The sequence below is a fragment of the Stigmatopora argus genome, chromosome 19 (assembly GCF_051989625.1).
Source record: "Stigmatopora argus isolate UIUO_Sarg chromosome 19, RoL_Sarg_1.0, whole genome shotgun sequence".
In the NCBI taxonomy this organism is placed as follows: Eukaryota; Metazoa; Chordata; class Actinopteri; order Syngnathiformes; family Syngnathidae; genus Stigmatopora; species Stigmatopora argus.
The window spans coordinates 5,152,583-5,175,286 of record NC_135405.1 but is presented as its reverse complement, the minus strand read 5'-3'; the positions used below and the strand labels follow the sequence as shown (position 1 = coordinate 5,175,286).

The 22,704-nt window shown below is 39.4% G+C and overlaps 3 protein-coding genes across 6 annotated transcripts in view; all 3 read left to right on the top strand.

Annotated features, from left to right (window-relative positions):
- The window catches only part of LOC144064419 (uncharacterized), a 40,826-nt gene extending 40,236 nt beyond the window's left edge, over positions 1-590 (top strand). Inside the window, exon 5 of the mRNA XM_077586951.1 lies at positions 318-590. Within this exon, the coding sequence (XP_077443077.1) occupies positions 318-415 (98 nt within the window). The 3' untranslated portion in view covers positions 416-590. The remainder of the gene's footprint in view (positions 1-317) is intronic.
- Positions 591-1,023: 433 nt separating this feature from the next.
- On the top strand, positions 1,024-2,458 carry LOC144064982 (alpha-2-HS-glycoprotein-like). Its single transcript, XM_077587906.1, has 7 exons — positions 1,024-1,308; positions 1,389-1,499; positions 1,568-1,652; positions 1,732-1,901; positions 1,966-2,079; positions 2,178-2,258; positions 2,315-2,458. The coding sequence occupies exons 1-7, from the start codon at positions 1,099-1,101 to the stop codon at positions 2,456-2,458; spliced, it is 915 nt and encodes a 304-aa protein (XP_077444032.1). The 5' UTR covers positions 1,024-1,098.
- A 12,986-nt stretch (positions 2,459-15,444) lies between these two features.
- The window catches only part of fam49a (family with sequence similarity 49 member A), a 26,392-nt gene continuing 19,132 nt past the window's right edge, over positions 15,445-22,704 (top strand). For 3 of the 4 annotated variants that reach the window (XM_077586963.1, XM_077586965.1, XM_077586964.1), the window contains exon 1: positions 15,445-15,583. The gene's annotated coding sequence lies outside the window, so the exon portion shown is untranslated. Of the gene's footprint in view, positions 15,584-21,678; positions 21,742-22,704 lie in introns of those variants that run through there. The other variant, XM_077586966.1, reaches the window with a different exon arrangement.

Sequence of the window (22,704 nt, the reverse complement as noted above, 5' to 3'; positions counted from 1 at the left end):
AGAAGAGAGTTGTTGTGGGAGGGACCAAGTGGAAGTAAAGGGGGCCACAATATTACCAGGACAATTTAAAAATAAAATAACTGATACAGGAAATGCATTTTGGTTTTGGGGGATTCCATAACTTTAATATTGTTTTCATATGTTGTGATGATCATTTGTATATTTAAGGGTTTCGAAAGCTGAGGGAAAAAGGCATTTGTAAGTAGAGGTATAACTGTGATTTAGTGATTTATTAAACACATCCACAAAGAAAACTGTATATAGTTTAATCTCAACTTCCACAATATGTACAGAAGTAAAGTTGCTATTTTTTCCAGGGTTATGCCTCCAAGAAGAGTTGGATGAAATGACTGCAGAGATGAAAGTCTGGATTTCCCTGTTGATGCTATTGCACCAAGGACCTGACCTTGTATAAGAGAAAACATAGGATGGAAGATGCATGAATTAAATTGTTTCATGATGGCACATAAACATTCCTCTCCATAGCTATTATCTCTCTCCATGGTGACATCCCTGACCTTTGCTTTGATATGCTATTGCCGCATTACACATAAATAGTGACCTCATTTTTTACTGTTTTTCGTGCATTAATTATATCAATTTCTGGAACAAAATACAGTTTTTAAGTAAAGCTACCACTGGATTAGATATATTCATTCACTCATACATTCATCATCTATCCTCGCAAGGGTTGCGTGGGCCTATCCCAGCTGACTTCAGGCAAAAAAACATTCAAAAAAAACATTTAAAATTAATTCTACGTGAACCATAAATTGTGATGTGGGCAAACTCCAATATTTCTTAGAAACTTTCCTAAAAAACGATAAAATTGAAAAAAAGAAAAAACAACAATTTAGGGTTATTTTTCCTTTCTCAGGCAACAGCTGAGGGATATAAATTGTAATCATGCTTCTGAGGGAAAGTCCGCCCAATACTAATTAGGCCTTAGGTGAAGGTGTTTTTCCTCCTCTGTGATTGGTCATCACAGCTCCCTAACCTGGTTAAAATGTCCATGCATTTGTCTTGTGCTTTCATTCTTGGCCTTCTCCTTGCTGGTATCATTTCTGGTTTGAACTGAACTTGCCTCAATTGGTTGTCATGATGATATCAGGGCGCTTATTTGCTCTTCTGCTATTGTGTGCGCTGACTTTGTCTAGCTTGGTTGCAGAACCGTTGTCATCTGATGTCACTTGCAGTGAGGAAAGTGTAATGGTGGCAGCAATTGGGGCTGTCCAACACATCAACAAGCATCACAAGCATGGCTTTAAGTTCAAGCTGCAGGAGGTCCAGAACAGTAAATATCAACAGGTCAATAACATTTTTTTTCACTCTCGGTAAAACTTGTACTTTTTAATTTCTAAATTATTTCAAAAAATACAATTGATCAGTTTACTGGTGGCTGCCACATTGATGTGAATGTGAAGCTGGTGCAGACCAAATGTCATTTCACCAACCCCAAACCTCACCAGGAATGTGAAGTGTGGCAAATTGATCAGCGGGTAAGTCATTCACTACTTAAGCTTTACACGTTTCTCTTTACTGTCTTTCTGAGTCTTTGTGTTTATAGGGTGCAATGGCCACCTGCAGTATTGAGTTTTGGGTCATGTTGGGTATGGCCAAAATCACCAAATACGACTGCACCACCAGACCAGGTCACTTGCTATGCCAGTGAATGTCTTTGCTCAACACAGCTGTGCCAATGCAACTTAAATTATAATTTCTTGTTTGTAGAGCATAACAATGATGAAATCCAGACAATTTGTCCTTCCTGCCCTAAGTTGTTACCTTTGGATGATCCAACTGGGGTGAAGGCTGTGGAGCAGGCGGTGCGCATCTTTAACCAGATGAGCAAACGCCAAAGTTACTTTACCCTATTGGAAGTGGCTTGTCTGACTAGTAGGGTAAGACATAGTCTCTAGGTGCCAGTTGGCTTTTTTGTCCTAAATGCATCTTTGTCTTTCTAAGAATGAGGTAACCATTGGAACCATTACCTGGCTTAAGTTTGCCCTAGTGGAGACCATGTGCCCCAGAGAGACGAGGAGCACTCTGACCTGTACACCTCGCTGCCCTAACAGAGCTGTGAGATTTCTGCCTCACTCAATAACATTTTAACCATATTTATCTGTTTTTAATAGTGGGTTTTGGTACATATTGTATTTAACTGACTATCTTTTCAGCATCATGTCTTTTGCCAAACTGCCTACTACAACTCTCATAACCAAGTGGGAGAACTGGATTGTGAAGTTTATCCACCTAAAGTGAGTCAATGTCAAAATTGCTTTGTATTGGAAGACAATGATTTCTCTTTCTGCAGAATTTGAAGCAATTGCTTGAGGGTCAGGCAGAACCTGTATGTGGACCTTTGTTCCACCAGAGTCCAGAAGCGTGTGTTTGCAAGGCCAAGCTGAAAAATCCAGAAATGTCCCTCCACCACATTTGTCCTTTCCCACTTAAGTGATTGCATGGCTAATAAACAAAATGAAATGTATGCATTTTGTGAGGTCATTTTGCAAGGATTCTGTTTGAGGTCATGTTGTACTAAAAGAAACACTTTGTGGTAGGAATAACAGTATTTCTGAATAATGGGTTTGACTGTTTAAAACTCAATTTGCTCTACTGTTAAGGTTCCACTGGAAGAATTATGCAGTTTCTTGCAGTTGTTTGCACTTAAGGTGCCATAGTTGTGATTGGTGGCCACCAGAAACTGGGATCCAAATATTCGCTAGTACTAACCTAAAGCAATGCTAACATCTTGGTCCTGAAACTACTGCCAGGCAAATCAAGGTGTGATAATGCAACTTAAATTGCATGTGATGAAATGTTGCTCACTGCACTAAGAAGAAAAAATGTTCTGCACTGGATACATTTCTTGGCTACAGAAGAAAGCATGAAGGATTTCTGAAAAGAAGAGAAAATCCACAAAAACCAAGGACAGAGGAAATGATCAAAAGATGAAAAAGAGAATGGAACTGAGGTAGAAGAAATTGACAAGCTAGAACTGGTTGAAAGGAAAGCCAGGGAAATGAACCAAAAAGAGAAAGACCATGTGTGTGAATGAGAGCAAACCATGTGTGTAAGGAGGGATAGCCCTGCAGATCTTGTCTGGGGAGGGAAATTGCATTGCTAAGGATTTATTGCTTCACGTGTAATTGGGCTTGAGTGTGAGGGGAGAAAATCCATTCAGGACTCCTCACCAGTACAGTGGAAAGCAGTCTGCTGAGGCACAGCTACTTACCCCTGTACATTTCATGCTGCTTTCTAAAAAAAAAAATCTGACTGGATGAGAAAACCCCAGCTGTCATTTTCCACCTTAATGCTCTAATATCCAGGAGTCTGCTAATGAAGATGCAAGGTATCTCTAGCGATCCTTAGTATCCCCTTTTAGTTGAAATAGAGCTTGTGATTCCTCTAAATTGGATTATGGACTACAATTTTAAGCAGCCTTTCTCCAATTTTATTTGCAGTGCCTGCAATCCCCACTGATAAAAATGACATGCAGAAAAAGCACTGACACACAGGATCCTGTTATACTGAGAAATACATTGAGTCACAATGCAAAGCCACTCATTCGACACTTATCCTCCTGACTACCAGTAGTTCAAATTTGTCCTTTGTAGAGGACATTTGTAAACCTTAATATCTCCCATTGCATCCAATCGCATCTATAGAGGACATTCAGAGCTTTCCAATGATATGAATTTTCCTTTGCAGTATTCCAACTACTTCACGTAGATTGGATAATTTAAAAATAAATGTTATTGGACACGTTTTTTTCCTGGTAGTCAGGAGGATATTACAATACTGTGGCTTTGCAGTAAACAACCATATGTTTACGACTGACCAGTCTAGACTTGAAATGCATTTTTTTTGCAATAATTGCATCCCTATAACTGAATATAGGCTCTTTAACAAAACAAATGGCTCAGTGTTATGACTTACCGTATGCATACATGTACATCTATATATAAAATGTACATGCATGCATACGGTAGGTCATAACACTGAGCCATTTGTTTATATATATATGTACATGCATGCATGCATACGGTAGGTCATAACACTGAGCCATTTGTTTTGTTAAACAGCGACAGCTGATGGGAGGAGCTGCAGAAGCATTCCCTCCTGCAATGAGGGTGCAGCAGTCTATTGCTGAAAGAGTTTCGGAGGGACTCCACAGACTCATGCAGGGGGTGGGAGGTGCTGTTCAATCATTCATTGTCTGTACTGCTTATCATCAGAACCGTCGCAGGGGGGCCAGAGCCTATCCCGGCCAGGAGACTTCGGGGACCAGGTAGGGAACACCCTGAATTGGTGGCCAGCAATTGCAGGGCACTTTACAAATCAATCAATTAAAAAAACACAGCGGTAGCCAAATGATAGCATTAATCTTAAACCAAACAATAAAACACTGGTATTAAATATTATCAGCTAGTGCAAGCAAAACCTTCTTATACTAATAATTCTACTACAGTGACCGCTCCGAAAAGGTTTTCCTGGCGCGGGAGAGGAGGTTTCTCCTACGAGCGAGCCCCACCCGCCACTGCAGTGCGATTCCCGTCCCTCCCTGACACACAGTAGCAGATCCACACTGCAGAACAGAGCAGGCCTGGCTCTGCATACCAATTAGTGAGTGAGGGTGACACTACATGACTGAACGGGAGAAGATGGATGGGAGAATCAGACAAGTAGGGAGGGAGGAGGAAGAAAGATGGGGAGAAAAGACAACATAAGCATCTCCACGTCTCATCTCTTCCTCTGCAGTCAGGCTGTTGGTCAGGCAGGCTAGAGCACCGCAGTTCATGAAAAGGGATTCTCTCTGGCAGGCTTTCCCTATGTTGAGGGGAGCAGGAGCATAGAGGGGGAGGGTGACGAGGTACAAAGTGAACATGCCTAGTAGTCAGATGGAGGCTACTGTGTCTTGATAACTGAGAACAGGCTGGTTCTAAAAATGGAAGAGTCATTGATTGAAGCCATGTACGTGTGTCTGAAGTGTGAATTTCAGGGACACGTAACGCCCGTTGAGGGAAGAACTGGAATAACAATTTGCCTAATTCACAGCTATTTTCAAAAGGAAAAATTGTGAGCAGAATTTTAACCTGAAAGAATGTCCATACATTAATTACTTCAAAAATAGGCTATATAGTATATTTTAAACAAGCTATAATGTGTAATATTTTATAATGTATTGTGCATTGATTGAAGTTCTTTATTGTTTTTCATTCTTTAGCCGTATATTCACCTGACTTTGGTGTGGGCTGAGAGGGATAAACTCCCACTCAGTGGTGATGATTGAGACTGCGATTGGCTGTCTGTCCCTGTGTGTGACTGGCGACCAGTTTGGGGTGTAGTCCAATCAAAACTATTTTTATTAGATAAAGCTAACTCGAGGTCTGGTGTACCACCAAAAATACTACTAACAATAAAAAATCATGATACAGCACACAACATACTTTGTTTGACTAAACAAAACCAGAGAACACCATTTTAGAAAAAAAATTAAATAGCAAAGCAACATAAGTAAAAGAAAATGCAAAACTGGAGGGAGTTTATTGGTTTACACAACGAGCAAAACTGACAGGGAAAGTGAGACAAAAACATGTAGGACAAAAGGTATTCGCGACGTGAAAAAAAAATACATTACATTAAAGAAAACAAAATTAAATCAGAAACTGTTATTGAATCAAATATTTTTTCTTGTTTTATCCTTAGTTTAAGGACAAGTTCCAGTCTATAATATTCTATAATAAATGCCATTGTTGATTTTTGTCTACACTATAAAATTCTCCAGAAACATTCATCCGTCGTTCATACAATAACAAAATGAATCATATCGTGTAATATTAGCATTTTCCTTTCTCAAATACAACGCTCAAGCATTGATAGAATGATTTTGACTAATATGAATACAACTACACTTTATCTGTTCTAGAAAGCTTGAAGTTGAAAAATTAAAAATATAACTTACACAGTATAACAAGGTTTTATGAGCAGACAAAGACGGATGCTGACATTTGATAGCCAGCAGTTTTTCATGCTTGGAAAGCCAATCAGAGTAATCAGTCATTCGTTAACGGTCTGGACAGCAGCAGATATTCATCTTCATCAACTGTAAAAGTTCAAGAAAGTAACTACATTGCTGTCAAGGTTAGCCAGGAGCCTCTTTCCACAGTTTCGGTCCACATTTTTGCAAACACTAATAACCGGTCAGTTCAAATCTATTTCAGCAAAACAAGTGAGAACGATAGCAGCCCGGCGGTGAGTGGTTAGTGGGTCGGCGTCACAGCTTTGGGATCCCAGGTTTGAATCCAGATTGGTCCACCTTTGTGGAGTTTGCATCTTCTCCCCAGGCCTGTGTGGGTTTTCTCTGGGTACTCCGGTTTCCTCCCACCTTCCAAAAACATGCATGGTAGGCTGATTGGAGACTTTAAATTGCCTCTAGGTATGAGTGTTAGTGTGAATTGTTGTCTGTCTCCCCTGTGCCCTGCAATCGGCTGGCCACCGATTCAGGGTGTCCCCCCCGCCTCTGGCCCGAAGTCAGCTGGGATGGGCTCCAGCACCCCCGCGAAGTGGTTCGGAAAATCGCAGTGGCGGTCCGTATATTTTCTCATAGCGCCTTCAATGGGTAAAATCCACTTCCTAGCAGCATTTAGTGATTGAATACAAACACTGGAGCTTTTCAGATATCAGAACCGGGCCCACAATTGAAATATTATTTAGGAATATAGCCAAATTTTACTCACCAAAAATCCTTTTTAACTGTACACAATATCCATCCTCCTTTCTTCCTTCTTTTCTATCGCTGAAAGTTGAGCCTGTCCTGTCGTATTTCTGGCATAGTCCGTCTTGAAAATGGCTTTAAATGAACACAACAATATATTTGCTCGTGCAGCTCGCTACAGATACACTATGGTAGCTCTGGCTAATCACTAGCCAATCATAGTTGGTGAAAGCGATGACGTATCCCTACGCCTGCGACAAGGCATTGTGGTGTTGCCAACTCGAAATCTGATTGGTTAAAGCAACAGTCTTATCGACGCTTGTTTAATACAGCAGAGCCTGCAGAACTGATTGTGAAGGCCTTGAGGCAGATTTCTGATCCTGGCAACAAATAATGGCTGAAATGTGATTGGTTAAATGCTTCAATATGAAAACACACATCTGGAAGCAATGCAACCAGGGGGAAAAGAAGCTAACAGACAATTTGGAATTATTTAATAAGTATCAATGGACAAAATATAATATATGATTCAGATATTTCTTAGGCCAGCAGCGAAGGCCTTGAAGGCCCTGATGGCCCGCCACTGCATTTTAGTATACCTTCTACAGAGCTCTGTGCAAACATTACTAGTTCAAACATAATCAGAGTTCACACGACTGTGTAAGTAGTTTTGCTAATGCTGTTCAGACACATCTAAAACACATAATTAATTCTAAACACACTTAAATTTGTATGTCTCTGTAATTTGCAATTCATTTCAAGAAAATAATGATGCAGTGGAGCACCAATCGGCTCGATTCTGTTTATTATTTTATTTTCTACTGTATATTGCATAAAGTGAGAGGAGTATGGATTGGTTTACGGATCATTTTATTACAGTAATACTCTGACAATGCTGTAAAATACTAGACAGTATTTGTGACACAGAGCCACACATATGAGCTTATAGTCAAAATAATTCCTCCATCCATTTTCTATTGTGCTTTTCTCCATTAACGCTAGGTGAGACAGTGAAAACCTCAAAAATCCTTCAGCAAAAAATCCATCTGCAGAAACCTCATTAAAGCCCTTTAAAACAGCATTCAATGCCTGAATCAAAATCATTTTTTGTTTAAACCAAAAGCAATTCACAAGTAGTTCTTCTCCCAGGACCTACACACATACGTTTTATACTAATGTTCTGACTCATTTTTATTCACGCCTCGCAGCACTCCAGCATGGCCATTCTTTTTATTTCTTTATTTTATTTTTTATTTAACCTTGAGAGCAAGCAGAGACATTTCTATTGAGATGCATTTTCCTGTTTTGTTGATTGTCATTGGATGGAATGGGGGCCCATTAACATATGAAGAGGTCTTTGTTGAACCTGTTGAATATGATAGTATGCCAACAAAGTAGGACAAAAGCACAAATGATTTTTTTCTATACAACATGGCTAATTAAAATAGATTTGACATCCATTACGTTCATAGAGAGAGTCGTAACATTGTATAAAAGCAATACAAACTCTATAATTGTTCAATTTACCCTCAACGACATCTCAATAAAACAACAAATCCCAGGAGATGAAAGGAGAAAAAAAAAAAAAAAATCTACATTCAAAGGAGAGTGTTGCCTTTATTTCATTCTCACAGGTGGAAAAACAATGTCACACATTTCAACAAAGGGAAAATTGTCTTGAGACAAAACGCAAGTATTCCAATAACTCTAAACTGTCAATCAAACTGGGTAACACTTTGGGGAAGTCCTTGTTTAGCAACAAAACAATTGTCACTTTCATAGCAGTGACTGTGAAGAAGAATCACAATAGTTGGCTGCATTTTAATGTGGTCCTTGGAATTTAAACTGCATAACTGTAAGCTCATTTCCATCGTGATTTTCCATATTTAGTTATTGGGGTTGCAACCACTCACAAAAGCAACAAACATTTGAACTATATTAATTTTCCTGGTTAAATGAGTTATAATGTCAATTTTAAAGCTGCTATCTAATTTGGCATATTAAAAGATTTCACAGAAAGTGCAGACATATTTTCAGAAACACAGTGTAAGTGTTCTTTGTTGTATATTTTTACACCCAAATATTTGTACAGTGGTACTTCGACATACGATCTTAATCCGTTCCGGGACTGAGATCGTATAACGAGATTCTCGTAACTCGAGCGAAGGTTTCCCATTGAAATGAACTGAAAAACAAATTAATTCGTTCCAACCCTCTGAAAAAACACCAAAAACAGGATATTGGATTGGAAAAAAATGTTTTATTTCTTCTAATTCGCCATTTATTAACAAAGTAACACATAACTAGTGGTTTAATAGTAATAAAATGTTTTTAATATAGCTACAATTGGGCGGACGGGAGAGAGACGCACAGAGGGGGCGGGGGGGTTCGTTTTTTTTCCACGACAACACACTCGTAAACAGAACAAACAAATTTAAATAAACTTGGATTAATATATACAGACACACTCAAACATACGTTTAATGTAACTTTACACAAAACTGAATTCTAATTTTGTTGTAATCTTTTGTTACCTTCGTTTTCCGGGTTGGTGGTTTGCCACGCCTCCACCCTCACGTTCGCTATCGATGGACTGTTTGCTGTTGTATTGCCTTCAAAATATTCCCAAAATGATGCACACAAATGTATGTAATGAAGTTTTATTCTGAAATTTTCATCGTACCTCGAGCATGTCGTAGGTAGAGCTGTATTTAAGTCATTAAATGAAATGCACTCTGGGGTAGTGGAACCGTTTGTTTAGTTTGTGACGTAGCAATACAGAAAGCGTCGCTGACACACAATGTTCCCTCTAATTTTTTGTTTGTCTGGGCAGAAAGACAACCTCCCTGAGCACACTGAGTACAGGTGTGAGCAACATCATCATTGCTCGCTATGGGCACACACCAGTATCACAACTGCCATAAGCAGGTGTATGTCTACTACACATAAATGATTTAGTAATAATAAAATGTAATGATTAATATCTATGAATGGGCGGCCCGGCGGATGAGTGGTTCGCGCGACGGCCTCACAGCTTAAAAAAAAAAAAAAAAGGGATTTTATTTTGTGCGCTCCATATGATTTGCTGTGCGCAGAGAAGACGAGAGTAGTGCGCAATTGCGCACGCGCGCAGCTTAGAGGGAACATTGCTGACACATGCTCTTTTTTTTTAATTCATTTAAAAAAATTGTTCGGCAACAGGACCACATAACCATAAAATACCAAGCTTATGAATAATTAATGAAAGAATTTTGATAAACTCCCTTCTGAACTATTATTGGAAACACTTTATCCAGCAGGCCTTGAATTACATAATTCCAATGCAAAATTAAGCACTTCATGTATATTTCATTGGAGATACATTATTCACTACATGCAATTGGCTGTTTCTGCCATTTTTCAAGTTAATAAAGAACCACAGTTCAGTTAGAAGTAATGGAAAACATCTAAGCATCAAAGGAAAGACACTTTAAGAACATTATTGGTCTTGAAAGTATGAGCTGTTGTCAGTGACTAGTTTGACATTTTCCTCCCACAAATGGCTAATCAGCAGTCGAACATGCTGGGATAAAAAGGCAAATGGGGACAGCCATTGCTACAAAGAAGCAGCATTGGCATTTTACAGCTTTATGATACTTGGAAAACCTCCAAATATAAAAGTTTTCAGTAGTTAACAGCTTTCATGGTTACCATAATCCCTTTTATCTCATACTTATGTAATGGGTTTTAATCAGCATTGTGATTACAGGGGCAAAATGGTTAAGAGCATTTTAAGATGCAGTTTGAGTACATACTTTTCTCCAGCCTTTTCAGTTTGAAATCAAGCATGCGAAAGCATGGAGTGGGCCCCAGGGGGCTGCCAACTCCAACAAATTAAATAAAGAGCCACGAGCAACTGAAGGAGACAGCAGGATAGGTCAGATTGTAAGGGAAGAAAAACATCTGTGCACAGAAGCTGTGGAATTGCTCAACATTCACGGTTTCAATTTGGTTGAGCTCAATGAGTTAGAAATTCCAGTTAAACTACATCAAGTGGTCCGACTGAGTGTTTCACTAAAAACCAAAAACAATCTGGAGGGCAATCTCAATCCCAGTCACGATATTCACAATCCTATTTAAAATTGTGTCTCATCTCATTTTCTGAACCGCTTTATCCTCACTAGGGTCATGGGGGGGTGCTGGAGCGTATCCCAGCTGACTTCGGGCCAGAGGCTGGGGACACCCTGAATTGGTGGCCAGCCAATCGCAGGGCACTAGGAGACAAACAAACATTCACGCTCACATTCATACCTAGGGGCAATTTGGAGTGTCCAATCAGCTAACCATGCATGTTTTTGGAATGTGGGAGGAAACCGGAGTACCTGGAGAAAACCCATGCAGGCCCGGGGAGAACATGCAAACGCCACACAGGTGGGCCGACCTGGATTTGAACCCAGGTTCCCCCACTGTGTGGCCGATGCACTAACCACTCAGCTGCCGGGCCGCCTTAAAATTGCGTAACATATTCAATTGATATTGAATTGAATTGAATGCTTTTATTGTCATTATACAAGTATAGTGAGATTTAAAGCTTTCACCACGCAGTGCACAAATAACAACAACAAACAGACAAATAAATAATCAATGAATAAGAAAGAAAGAAATAAGATGTGTATTTTGTAGGGGGCGGCCCGGGCGCTGAATGGTTAGCATGTCGGCCTCACAGTGGGGGACCTGGGTTCAAATCCAGGTTGGTCCACCTGTGTGGAGTTTGCAGGTTCTCCCCGGGGCTGTTTTCTCCGGGTACTCCGGTTTACTCACACATTCCAAAAACATACATGGTAGGCTGATTGGACACTTTAAATGGGTGTGAGCGTGCATTGTTGTCCGTCTCCTTGTGCCCTGCGATCGGCTGGCCACCAATTCAGGTTGTCCCCTGGCTCTGGCCTGGAGTCAGCTGGGATAGGCTCCAGCACCCCCGTGACCCTAATGAGGATAAAGTGGTTCAGAAAATGAATGAATGAATTATTTGACCTGTTCTTTTAATAGCAACCATTCCAGGTTTTACCCCCCAAATAATGACAAACGACAGTCTGGATGAGTTATGGATAATACAATTATTTGAATATAATATTACTCTAGAATGCATTTGCTATTTTGGTGCATCGTGTGTTGAAAAAACAGAAGGCTTGTAAGACATGATCCTCAAAGGGAAATATCTTGAGTGACTTTGATGGTGTTGCTGTACAATACATCATGTTTTCTGGCCTGAAAAAAAATGTATGGGCAAGCACAGGGTTAAGTAAATTTCACATATTATCCACCCGATACATTTTTTTACATTATACAACACTAAAACAATTGAAATTATTAAAAGGTATGTAAAATGAATGAAAGATAAGATGATGATCAACTGGAGCTAGGCAGGCAATGATAAAACAGTCCGGTGCGTTACTGCCACCTAGCGGCTCAACTACGTAAATTATATGTAAACACTGATTTTGTGTGGGGCACAGAGAAAATTTACTGACGCCTTATTTCAGAAGGGTACATATCAACAATTAATCATTTAGGCTTTACACAAACGGACAAAAAACCAAAACATTTAACTACATGGATGAAGAAAGTGAGTTGTTATATTTCTATAGGAAAATGTATGCATTCATGTTCCCTAACGTTATAATAGAATTTAAATTTTGCCAACAAATGTATTTATATATTATGAGTCATATGGGTCGAAAAATGTTAGTTATTAATAAGGAAATTTGAAAGATGCAATGACTCAGTGAAACAAACTACAGTAGTAATTAACCATTTTCTGAACCGCTTTATCCAGTTGTTTGTTTTTTGTAAAATCAGCAAGATTACTTTTTTAAATTTTATTTTTACTAATTCACAGCATACTGACTATGTGAGACATAATATAACCAAAACATAATTACACTCCATCTTCAGCGGGGTGTGGCAATTATGTAAATCGCCTCACTGTTTTGAGGAGAAATTCAGAACAGCTTAATGACAGACCTAGTTTCATAAATGGCACGTTAAAAAAAAGATTGATGCTGTTTTAATTTTTCACACTAAATGGGTGGGTGCAAACCATTGTAGACAATCCATTAACATTTTTTTCCCACAACATGCTATGTCTACAAAAAATAATTAAATAACTCTCCTTTTTGCATATATTACATCCCCAAGGGCAAATTTTGCACACAATGTTCAACCATGTTACATGCTGTTACATGTAGTTGGGGTGTGTGTGCGTGTGTGAGGGGGGTGTGGGGGTCTGCATTCCTGTTAGAATTGAAACTGTTGTTTGAATAGACATTACCAGCTCTGAACTGGATAGCTAAGGGCAAAATACATGTATCAATCATCCTAATCCTCTCAATTATTATAATATTCATCTCATCTCATTTTCTGTACCGCTTTATCCTCATTAGGATCGCGGGGGTGCTGGAGCTTATCCCAGCTGACTGCGGGGCAGAGGCGGGTAGCACCCTGAATTGGTGGCCACCCGGTCGCAGATAATATTTAATATAATATAATCCGTAACTTACACTTATTTAGGTCTTTTGCCGATTAAACGTAGCTTATGGAGAAGCACCATCAATTTCGTCACACGCAGTTTCTGCGTGTGATGACAAGTAGGCTTTTGTGTTGTGGTAATGACGACATGGCCTATGTCCGATTATTATTATTATTATTATTATTATTATAATTCATTTTTAGAAAGATAGATGGATAGATAGCAGAATGGAACTTGGATGGGTGAATGAATTTTAAAAAGTACAGTAGAATTTGTAAGTAGTAGTACAGTGTTGCTGTGTGTTTAGAGTGAGTTAACGTACATTCATTCATTTCCTGAAGGGTCGCAAAGGGTGTTGGAGCCTATCCCAGCAAACATACGTTGCCAAATGTTTGCCTCCCCTCTCTCACCTACCCGCTTCAACAGCAATAGAAAATGTTTTTGGATGTGGTTGTTTTTTATTTTAATGGGTTAATAAATACTTTACCTAGCCTTTTTTTCCTCTCTTTTTGTGTGTTTCTCACATATTTCATACAGAAAAGGGGTTAACTGGTAGCAGTGGTGTGGCGTCAGGGCCTTCAAGGCCTTCTCTGCTGGCCTAAGAAATATCTGAATCACAGACTGATGGTAATTATATTTTGTCCATGAATACTTATTAATTAATTCCAAATTGTCTGTTAGCTTCCTTTCATTGCTTTCCCCCTGGTTGCACTGCTTCCAGATGTGTGTTTTCATATTGAAGCATTTAACCAATCACATTTCAGCCATTATTTGTTGCCATGGTCAGAAATCTGCCTCAAGGCCTTCACAATCAGTCTGCATTAAACAAGCATCGATAAGACTGTTGCTTTAACCAATCAGAATTCGATTTGGTGACACCAAGGCCTTCTCGCAGGGGTAGGGATACGTCATTGCCTTCTCGCAGGCGTAGGGATACGTCATTGCCTTCTCGCAGGCGTAGGGATACGTCATCGCTTTCACCAACTATGTTTGGCTAGTGATAGAGTGGACTAGCCAGAGCTACCAAACTGTATCTGGAGCGAGCTGCACAAGCAAATATATTGTTGTGTTGATTTAATAGCGGTTTTGTCAACCCGCAAAGGGTGAAGGGGGAGAAGAAATGGATTTGTTTGCAGATTTACTGTCAAAGTTATTTCCAAGACGGACTTTTTAAGAAAAAAAAGCTGGACATCATTAGGAAAGGTCGGACAACTCCAAAGCAAGCAAGCCTGTCACAACCGGGAACGAACATTTTCAGCACTAAATCAAATAAAAACGTATGCCAGAAATACGACAGGACAGGCTCGACTTTCAGCATTAGCTTCGATGGCGATAGAAAAGAAGGAGGAAAGAAAGGAGGATGGATATTGTGTACAGGTAAAAAGGATTTTTGGTGAGTAAAATATGACTATATTCCTAAATAATATTTCAATTGTATGAGGTTATTATTGATATTTTTTATGTGTCGCAGCTGTAGCTGCAGTAGAGGTTTTATAGCCATAAAATAGTTTTTGAGGGTTGGATTGATTCCGTCAGCGATAGAAAAGAAGGAGGAAAGAAAGGAGGATGGATATTGTGTACAGGTAAAAATGATTTTTGGTGAGTAAAATATGGCTATATTCCTAAATAATATTTCAATTCTATGAGGTTATTATTGATGATTTTTTATGTGTTGCAGCTGTAGCTGCAGTAGAGGTTTTATAGCCATAAAATAGTTTTTGAGGGTTGGATTGATTCCGTCAGCTGAAGGCGTCGCTAGGAAATTTACGGACCGCCACTGGCTGGTAGTATATTAAGGACTGTAGAACGAACTAGAGAATTTATGTACGTGTGGAGTTTCCATGCCTGCATGGGTTTTCTCCGGGTACTCCGGTTTCCTCCCACATCCCAAAAACATGCACAGTAGGCTGGTTGAACACTCTACATTTCCATAGGAATGGGTGTGAGTGTGAAAGTTTGCCCTGGTAACCAATTCAGGGTGTCGCCCACTGCTGCCCATATTTGGCTGGGATAGGCTCCAGCACCCCCCACGACGCTTGTGAGGATAAACAGTAATGAATGAATACAAATTAGACTGACTGTATTTCCTCTATGCACATGCACAAGTGTAGAGTGAGTAAAATTTAATTGGCCAATTTTTCACTGTCCCAACTTTGGACCAATCACAAAGGGAATGGGTGGAGTTTTGATATGAGTTCGTTTTTTCTGTGTTTTTCCGGGGGCGAGAGGGCGGGGTCTCCGCTGTGACTCACTCAATGCCGCTGGACATACTGAGTTGCCAAGGTCGCCGAAAAGGGCTACTCACATCGTTTCTTCATTTGTTACCTGCTAGAACTAAACTCCAAAGATAAAACCTGGTGAGTTTTTTTCATTATACGCTACTTTTATTCTGGTTCAAATGGCGATTTTGTAGCCCCCTGACTATTTGCTAAACGTTCTAAAGCCCCTTCACTGTCAAATGAGCTCACATGGGAAGAGATACCGGGGAGGCTAACCCGCTAGCTCACGTTAACCTCCTCAATCTGTGTATAGATCAAAACCTTCCGTTATACGGATCGTAAAAAGAGTTTTACTAGCGCACATTTTGCTCTTTGACCTGCGTTTTATTATCTTTGTAAATCGCCGTGCACTTTTTGATTAACCGTCTAAACGTGGACACTTAGCTGGCAAGTAGCTGCTGAAGTCAATCTATCTCATCTCATTTTCTGAACCGCTTTTATCCTCACTAGGGTCGCGGGGGGTGCTGGAGCCTATCCCAGCTGACTGCGGGGGGACACCCTGAATTGGTGGGCAGCCAATCGCAGGGCACAAGGAGACAAACAACCATTCACGCTCATACCTAGGGGCAATTTAGAGTGTCCAATCAGCTTACTATGCATGTCTTTGCAATGGGGGAGGAAACCGGAGTACCCTGAGAAAACCCACGCAAGCTAAGGGAGAACATGCAAACTCCACACAGGTGGACCGACCTGGATTTGAACCCAGGTTCCCCCCACCGTGAGGCCGACGCATTAACCACTCATACGCCGGGCCGCCTACTGAAGTCTAGTTACATTTGATTTTATTTACTAAGGTTGGTAAGTTGTTCTTTTTAGTGTTACTTGGAAGTCTTTTAATGCACTTAAAAAGATTACTTAGATATTTGATATCAAAGCCACATTCCATGCCAACCAACCCAGTGTTGGGGACATCTCTAAAGGGTTGTTTGGAGGTCCAGACGCTTTGATCTTCTGTGGAAAGTGCTCTTTGTAGTCAAAAACACCAGTAATACACTTAGGTGTGATTTTTGGTAGAGATGACTGCAGCATCTGTCTCTCTTGACCTGGGCTGCTTGAACTTTTGCCCCTTGGGATATTCTAAGTGAGGATGAAAGTACATGTTTTGCTACACTAATACTTCATTTTAAAACTGTTTCACAAAATAAAAAAATGTTTAATACGTCCTCAGGTATCTAAATAAAATGCCCATGATTTAAAATATCCAACAAGTCATAAGTAAATATGCTACATGCCCTATTTTCTGTTTGTGTTTCCCAACGATGGTCCGGTGTGCCCGTGTGCGGTCGCCGGTCTTTTGGTCACCGGTCTTTTGGTCACCGGTCTTTTGGTCGCCCCGACCGCGACAACGGGCGACCAAAAGACCGGCGACAAAACAAGGTAAAACAACACGGTCTACGCATCAATAAAAGCCAACAATGGCCATGAGCAGTTTCACTGAGCCGACGTGTGAATGTATAAGAGTTTGTATGTACATGCGTTGTCCCTTTAAGAAGCTCCGTCAGTCAGGGTCTTAACAAGTTCTCCAACAAAAAACAATAAAAGTCCGGGAAATTTTGAGCTTTTCTTTAGCCTAATAATTACTAGGGCATTAAGTATGACTAAATAGTAATTCGCAGTTTGTATTTAGGGAATTTGAGCAACGATTTAAATGGTAATTATCACTTACCTTCCAGGCGACCAAAAGACCGGTGACCAATCGACCGTGTACCCGGTGTGCCATAGGAAATAATGTGCCAACACATACATTGTAATATTCTTAGAGAAAAATCTTAATAATACTAGATTAAAATTGAAATATGATGAACATTGTACTATTAGAAGATTCAAATCTTGATACTATGAGGTTAAAGTCATTTTGTAGCTTATTTTTATGTAATGTAAAGCAGAATTTGTTTGGATTCAGACTTCAACTTTTGCAGACATTAAATCTGTGAGCACAAAACTGATTTTTATGTAATATTACAAGAATGAGGTAATATTAGGAGATTTTTAAAAAGATGTAATAGTACTAGATTTAGTAAGTAATGATGTTTTTTATGTTTTGTGAACCAGAAGTTGTGTGGGTACAAAACTGCTTAGTGTGTAATATTGGTAGATTTAAATAATATTGAAATTAATGTCATAAGGTTTTGAGATTAAAATCGTTACATTGCTTATTGTTTATTATGGCGACTGGTCAGTGTGAAAATTTGAATTTGACATCATTTTTGGAGGGTTTATTTGATTCCTGTTGATAAAAGTTTGATGAGAATGACTTTATATTGTTAATTTTAAATTAGAAGATTTTCAGATGGTGGTGCCTTGAGATTTTTTTCAATGCAAAAAGTGTACCGCAGCTGAAAAAAGATTGAGAAACACTGCTATGTTACCATAATAAGCACGTTGACTTTGTGGGTGCAAGACCACACCTTGCTTCCCACATTGCATGGACAATGGTGAGTATAAATTTCTTTACCATCATGACTAGAAGGGTGAGATTGAACAAGACAGCATGTTTTTCCCCCCTCTTCTGCCTTTCCATCTGGACATTGATGCCTTGTTTGTGTGCCCTGCTATTGATTTGCACTGACAAAAAGGTGGACACATCCTTTCCCTAAATTAAATGGGACAGGCACTAAAAACATAAAATAGGGCTAAAGTTATTAACATATATATAATTTTCATAACGTGATATTTAAAAAATGACAAAGTATTCCGCCCTCCATTTATTGTCTTTACAACAGACCTATTTTACTGCTGAATCATGCACCACTCTCTGCAGAAATGAGTTGGTGCGATGGCAGCAAGCCAGGATGAAAGAGTGTCGAAGACCCTCTTAAAAAAAAAAATCTTCTATTTTTACTGCAGAGTATTAGTGAGGTATTAACATTATCAAAACTATTTTGCGCTTGGTGAGCTTTTCCAAAGCTAGAAAATATTTGAAACGTGGTAGGAAATGGCAAAGGAATGACATTTTTTTAATCCTTCATATTTGAAGAAATTCAAAATCATCAAAATGAGAAGATGCTTGCCTTTCAAAAGTCCACATTCTTTATTCCGTGTGCGGTTGATTGGTCGCCGGTCTTTTGGTCGCCCCGACCGCAACAACGGCGACCAAAAGACCGGCGACAAAACAAGGTAAAACAACACGGTCTATGCATCAATAAAAGCCAACAATGGCCATGAGCAGTTTCACTGAGCCGATGTGTGAGTGTATGAGTTTGTATGTACATGTGTTGTCCCTTTAAGAAGCTACGTCAGTCAGGGTCTTAACAAGTTCTCCAACAAAACACAATAAAAGTCCGGGAAATTTGGAGCTTTTCTTTAGCCTAATAATTACTAGGGCATTAAGTATGCCTAAATAGTAATTCACAGTTTGTATTTAGGGAATTTGAGCAACGATTTAAATGGTAATTATCACTTACCTTCTGGGCGACCAAAAGATTGGCGACCAAAAGATCGGCGACCAAAAGACCGGCGACCAATCGACCGTGTACCCTTTATTCAGACAAATACCTGACTGTCATTTTCATCATTTATGGAAAGAGTACAGTTGTATCCCAACCTAAAAGGCTGGAAATTCAATCTCCTGCCCTGGTGACCATGTCATTTAGACGACAGTTTCAAATGACTTTGTGGGCCTTGACAGTGTTAAAAGCATGATACATGTTAAAAGTCAATTTACCACCATCCGGCTGCCCATAATATTGCATTTGGTAGCTGATATTGGTAATATTATAAAGGCAACTCGGGGTTATTTAAAGCTTTTTTTCCCTCAAAGCCAAAGATGGATGCACTTACAGAATCACACAAAATTCTGAAATAAAAGGTTCTAAACTGAGAGTGGATTTCTAGTCATGTAGATAATCTGAAAACAAAACCTTTTCTTCCAAAGGCTATTTATATATTGAGAGTGGAACAGCGAACTTTTTCGAATTAAACATTGACATAGTCATAGGATTAATTGATTATAAAATATACTTAATTGCTGCAAACTATTTAAAAAAAAAACGGAACAAAGTATAATGTTTGTATATTTTCCATGTTCCAACTACTTCAGAATAAAAATTCAAATAGCCGTTTGTCGTTGTTAAATCTTTTCAATATGCTGAAACAAGCTCACAACTTTATGGCTGGCTCTTTGTGTACATTTTAGGTTGCGATGCAGTGCTCTATAAATCATGCTTTTCATGCTTTTCATTTACTAGAATGGTGTCCTTTTTGTTGGTGAGAGAGCACACAGCAACAGCTGCTATTCACAGCTAATGTGTGCATCTGTGTGCACAAGTTTGTTTTCTTCCTCCGTTTTCAGTTCGTCTCTAATTGCAGTATTTGCGGAATGCCACTCAAATGCGATTGGACAATAGCTACTGTGGATGAAGCTTGTGTTCCATGCATTTAACCAAGCTACTGTTAGAATTTCTATGCATTGGAAACTAAGGCAGTAGCCTGGGGGGCATTTTTTCACATTCTTACCAACAACTATCCCACCTACGTGTAGAAAAAAAAGTCTCATGGGCATGTTGGAAAACAGGAAAATATTTGTGAAATTTTTATTGGCAAAATCGTTTTATATAGAAAAAAACGAATTGTATTTACCCCAATTTGCTTGTTCTCTTAGGGCATATGTGTCAAAGTGGCGGCCCGGGGGCCAAATCTGGCCCTGCGCATCATTTTGTGTGGCCCGGGAAAGTAAATCATGAGTGCCGACTTTCTGTTTTAGGATCAAATGAAAATGAAGAGTATAGATGTATATTAAATTTCCTGATTTTCCCCCTTTTAAATCAATAATTGTAATTTTTTAATCATTTTTTCCTGTGCTTTTAGTTCAAAAAGCATTTTGTAAAACCTAAAAATATATTTTTTAAAAAAGCTAAAATAAACATTGTTATAGATCTATAAAAAAAACCTGAATATTCCGGGCTTTTAATCCAGTTCTTTTAATCAATTTATTTAAAAAAATCTAAATATTGTATCTAAAATGTGAAATCAAGTTGACGTTAAAGCGGCCCGCGAACCAACCCGAGTCTGACACCTTTGTCTTAGACATTCACTCTTGAAGGGACCCATTTTTATTTTTGCTTACCACTGAAGTGGATTTGGTATGTTTTGCTCTTAAGATTACATTCATTACTATTCATACTGCTTATCCACACAAGGGTCGCAGGGGTTGCTGAAGCCTATCCAAGGTAACTACGGGTACCAGATGGGGGGACACCATGAATTGGTGGCCAAGGAGACGGACAACCATTCGTGCTCACACTCATCCCTAGGGCAATTTAGAGGGTCCAACCAGCCTAGCATGCATGTCTTGGTGATGGTGTAACTGGAGTACCCAGAGAAAACCCACGCAAGGCCGGGGAGAACGTGCAAACTCCACAAAGGGAGGTCCCGAACCCTCGATCTCAGAACTGTGAGGCCGCCTTTGAGGTTGCAGTTATTTGAATAACAGATGTTATGTTAACAGCCGATCGGATCCTCCGACTCCAGATGTAATATTTTTAGGGTCTACTAACTGACTTTTTTTGTTCCATAATGCTCAGGATCTTTCAAAAACTTTAGAATGAGGGTGTCCAACCTGAAGCAGCAATGTCATGCCGAGAGATGTGTTGCTCGATGATATGTTCAAAAAGAGAAAACTGTTTAACTTTAGCCATCAAGAGGACATAACTGCACAAATGCCTGACAGAAAATGAGAATTTAGAGCAATTTATGGCTTCATTTATGGCCTGTCATGTTAAACTTTTGATCAGATGTTAAACCTGATCAAAGGTTTGAATGATAAGTTCAAAATATTGTTGATCTCACACCCCCTCTTGCTTTTGCATATACAGAGAGTAATGCTTTTCAGTGTGACAATTTGTCAAACAGGATTGTTAATCTGCCTTAATTGAACCTTTTTCTTTTAAAGTTTAGCAATTGAACTCTTAAAAACATGCCTTCCCTGTTTTTAGACATGTTTTCGTAGTTCTAGTGCAGCTATTCACCCCGTGTTTATTATTTTTCATTGTTGGCAGTCCTGTCACCTCCTGTTTCCATCCACCCTCTCAGGAAATGACTTGAGTATAGTAAACTATGAATGTGTCACAATGTGGCCATGAGACTCAAACTGACTGTAGAAAGTTCCTCTTTTACATCAAACTGTCTGTCCGCATGTCTTTCCCATTTTGTGTGCCTCCATGCTGCTTCATGACCCTGTATACTTCCTGCTTGTGTTTCACTTTCACGCACCTTGTCAAGCGAGACAACAGCTTTCTGTGAGTGTTTTCAGCCTTCTTTTTGCTCTCATGCCTACTCGTGTGCAGGTGAAGTGCATGTTGTGCACAGGATGTATGTTTGCTCTCTGGCAGTTTTTATAGTGCACTTGGTTAACTGAGTAGCAAGTATATATAATTTTGCTAGTTTTCTACCTTTATGGTCTGCGCAACAATTGAAATGAGAAGCCCGTTTTTTAACAGGGTAATTCTTAATGCAGGAACATTTTGAAAGTGTTTGTTTGTTGACGTGTTTATTGTGTGTTTTGCTGTTGATTCTTTTCAGGGAGTAATGTTAAATTTAATTGTATTTTAGCCGCTTAACTGTTAAGATCATTGTAATTTTCGTTTCTCTTTTCTGGTTAGTCAAATTTTGGTTTTGTGGCCGAGCGGTAGTATGAGATGTTTTCTCATTAACTATATCTGTGCTGGCCATTTTACCCAAATTTTGATTGATCTATACAGGGCAACAGCAAAAAAAAAAAAAATTATAACTACAGACGCGCCCCTACTTACGAACATACATACGACTTACAAACAACGGTACACACGAACATTGCGTTTATGTCGAAAAATGTTCGTAAGTTCGATTTTGTATTTTTTCCCTGTAGTGCTTCTTTCCGCCGCTAAAACCGACGCCTGGCGCTGTGAGAGCTCAGCTCACCCAGCATCTACCTTCTTCTGTCCAATTCGTTGCAATGCGGAAGTGCGTGAACCTATCTCCAGTGCGCAAAGAACCTTTTTCATTTGTATCATTAAATATCTCGTGCATCCATTATTGAATATGGTTGGTAAAAAGCGAAAGGCTTCTATTGAGGGAGATGCAAGGAAGAGGCAAGCCATTTCATTTGAAATGAGTGGCAATAATAACGAAGCTTGATGCGCGTTGCACGGGAATACAACTTGAATCGTTCGACCGTCAGTACCATTTATAAACATAAAGATCGAGCAGCAGGACCCAAATAT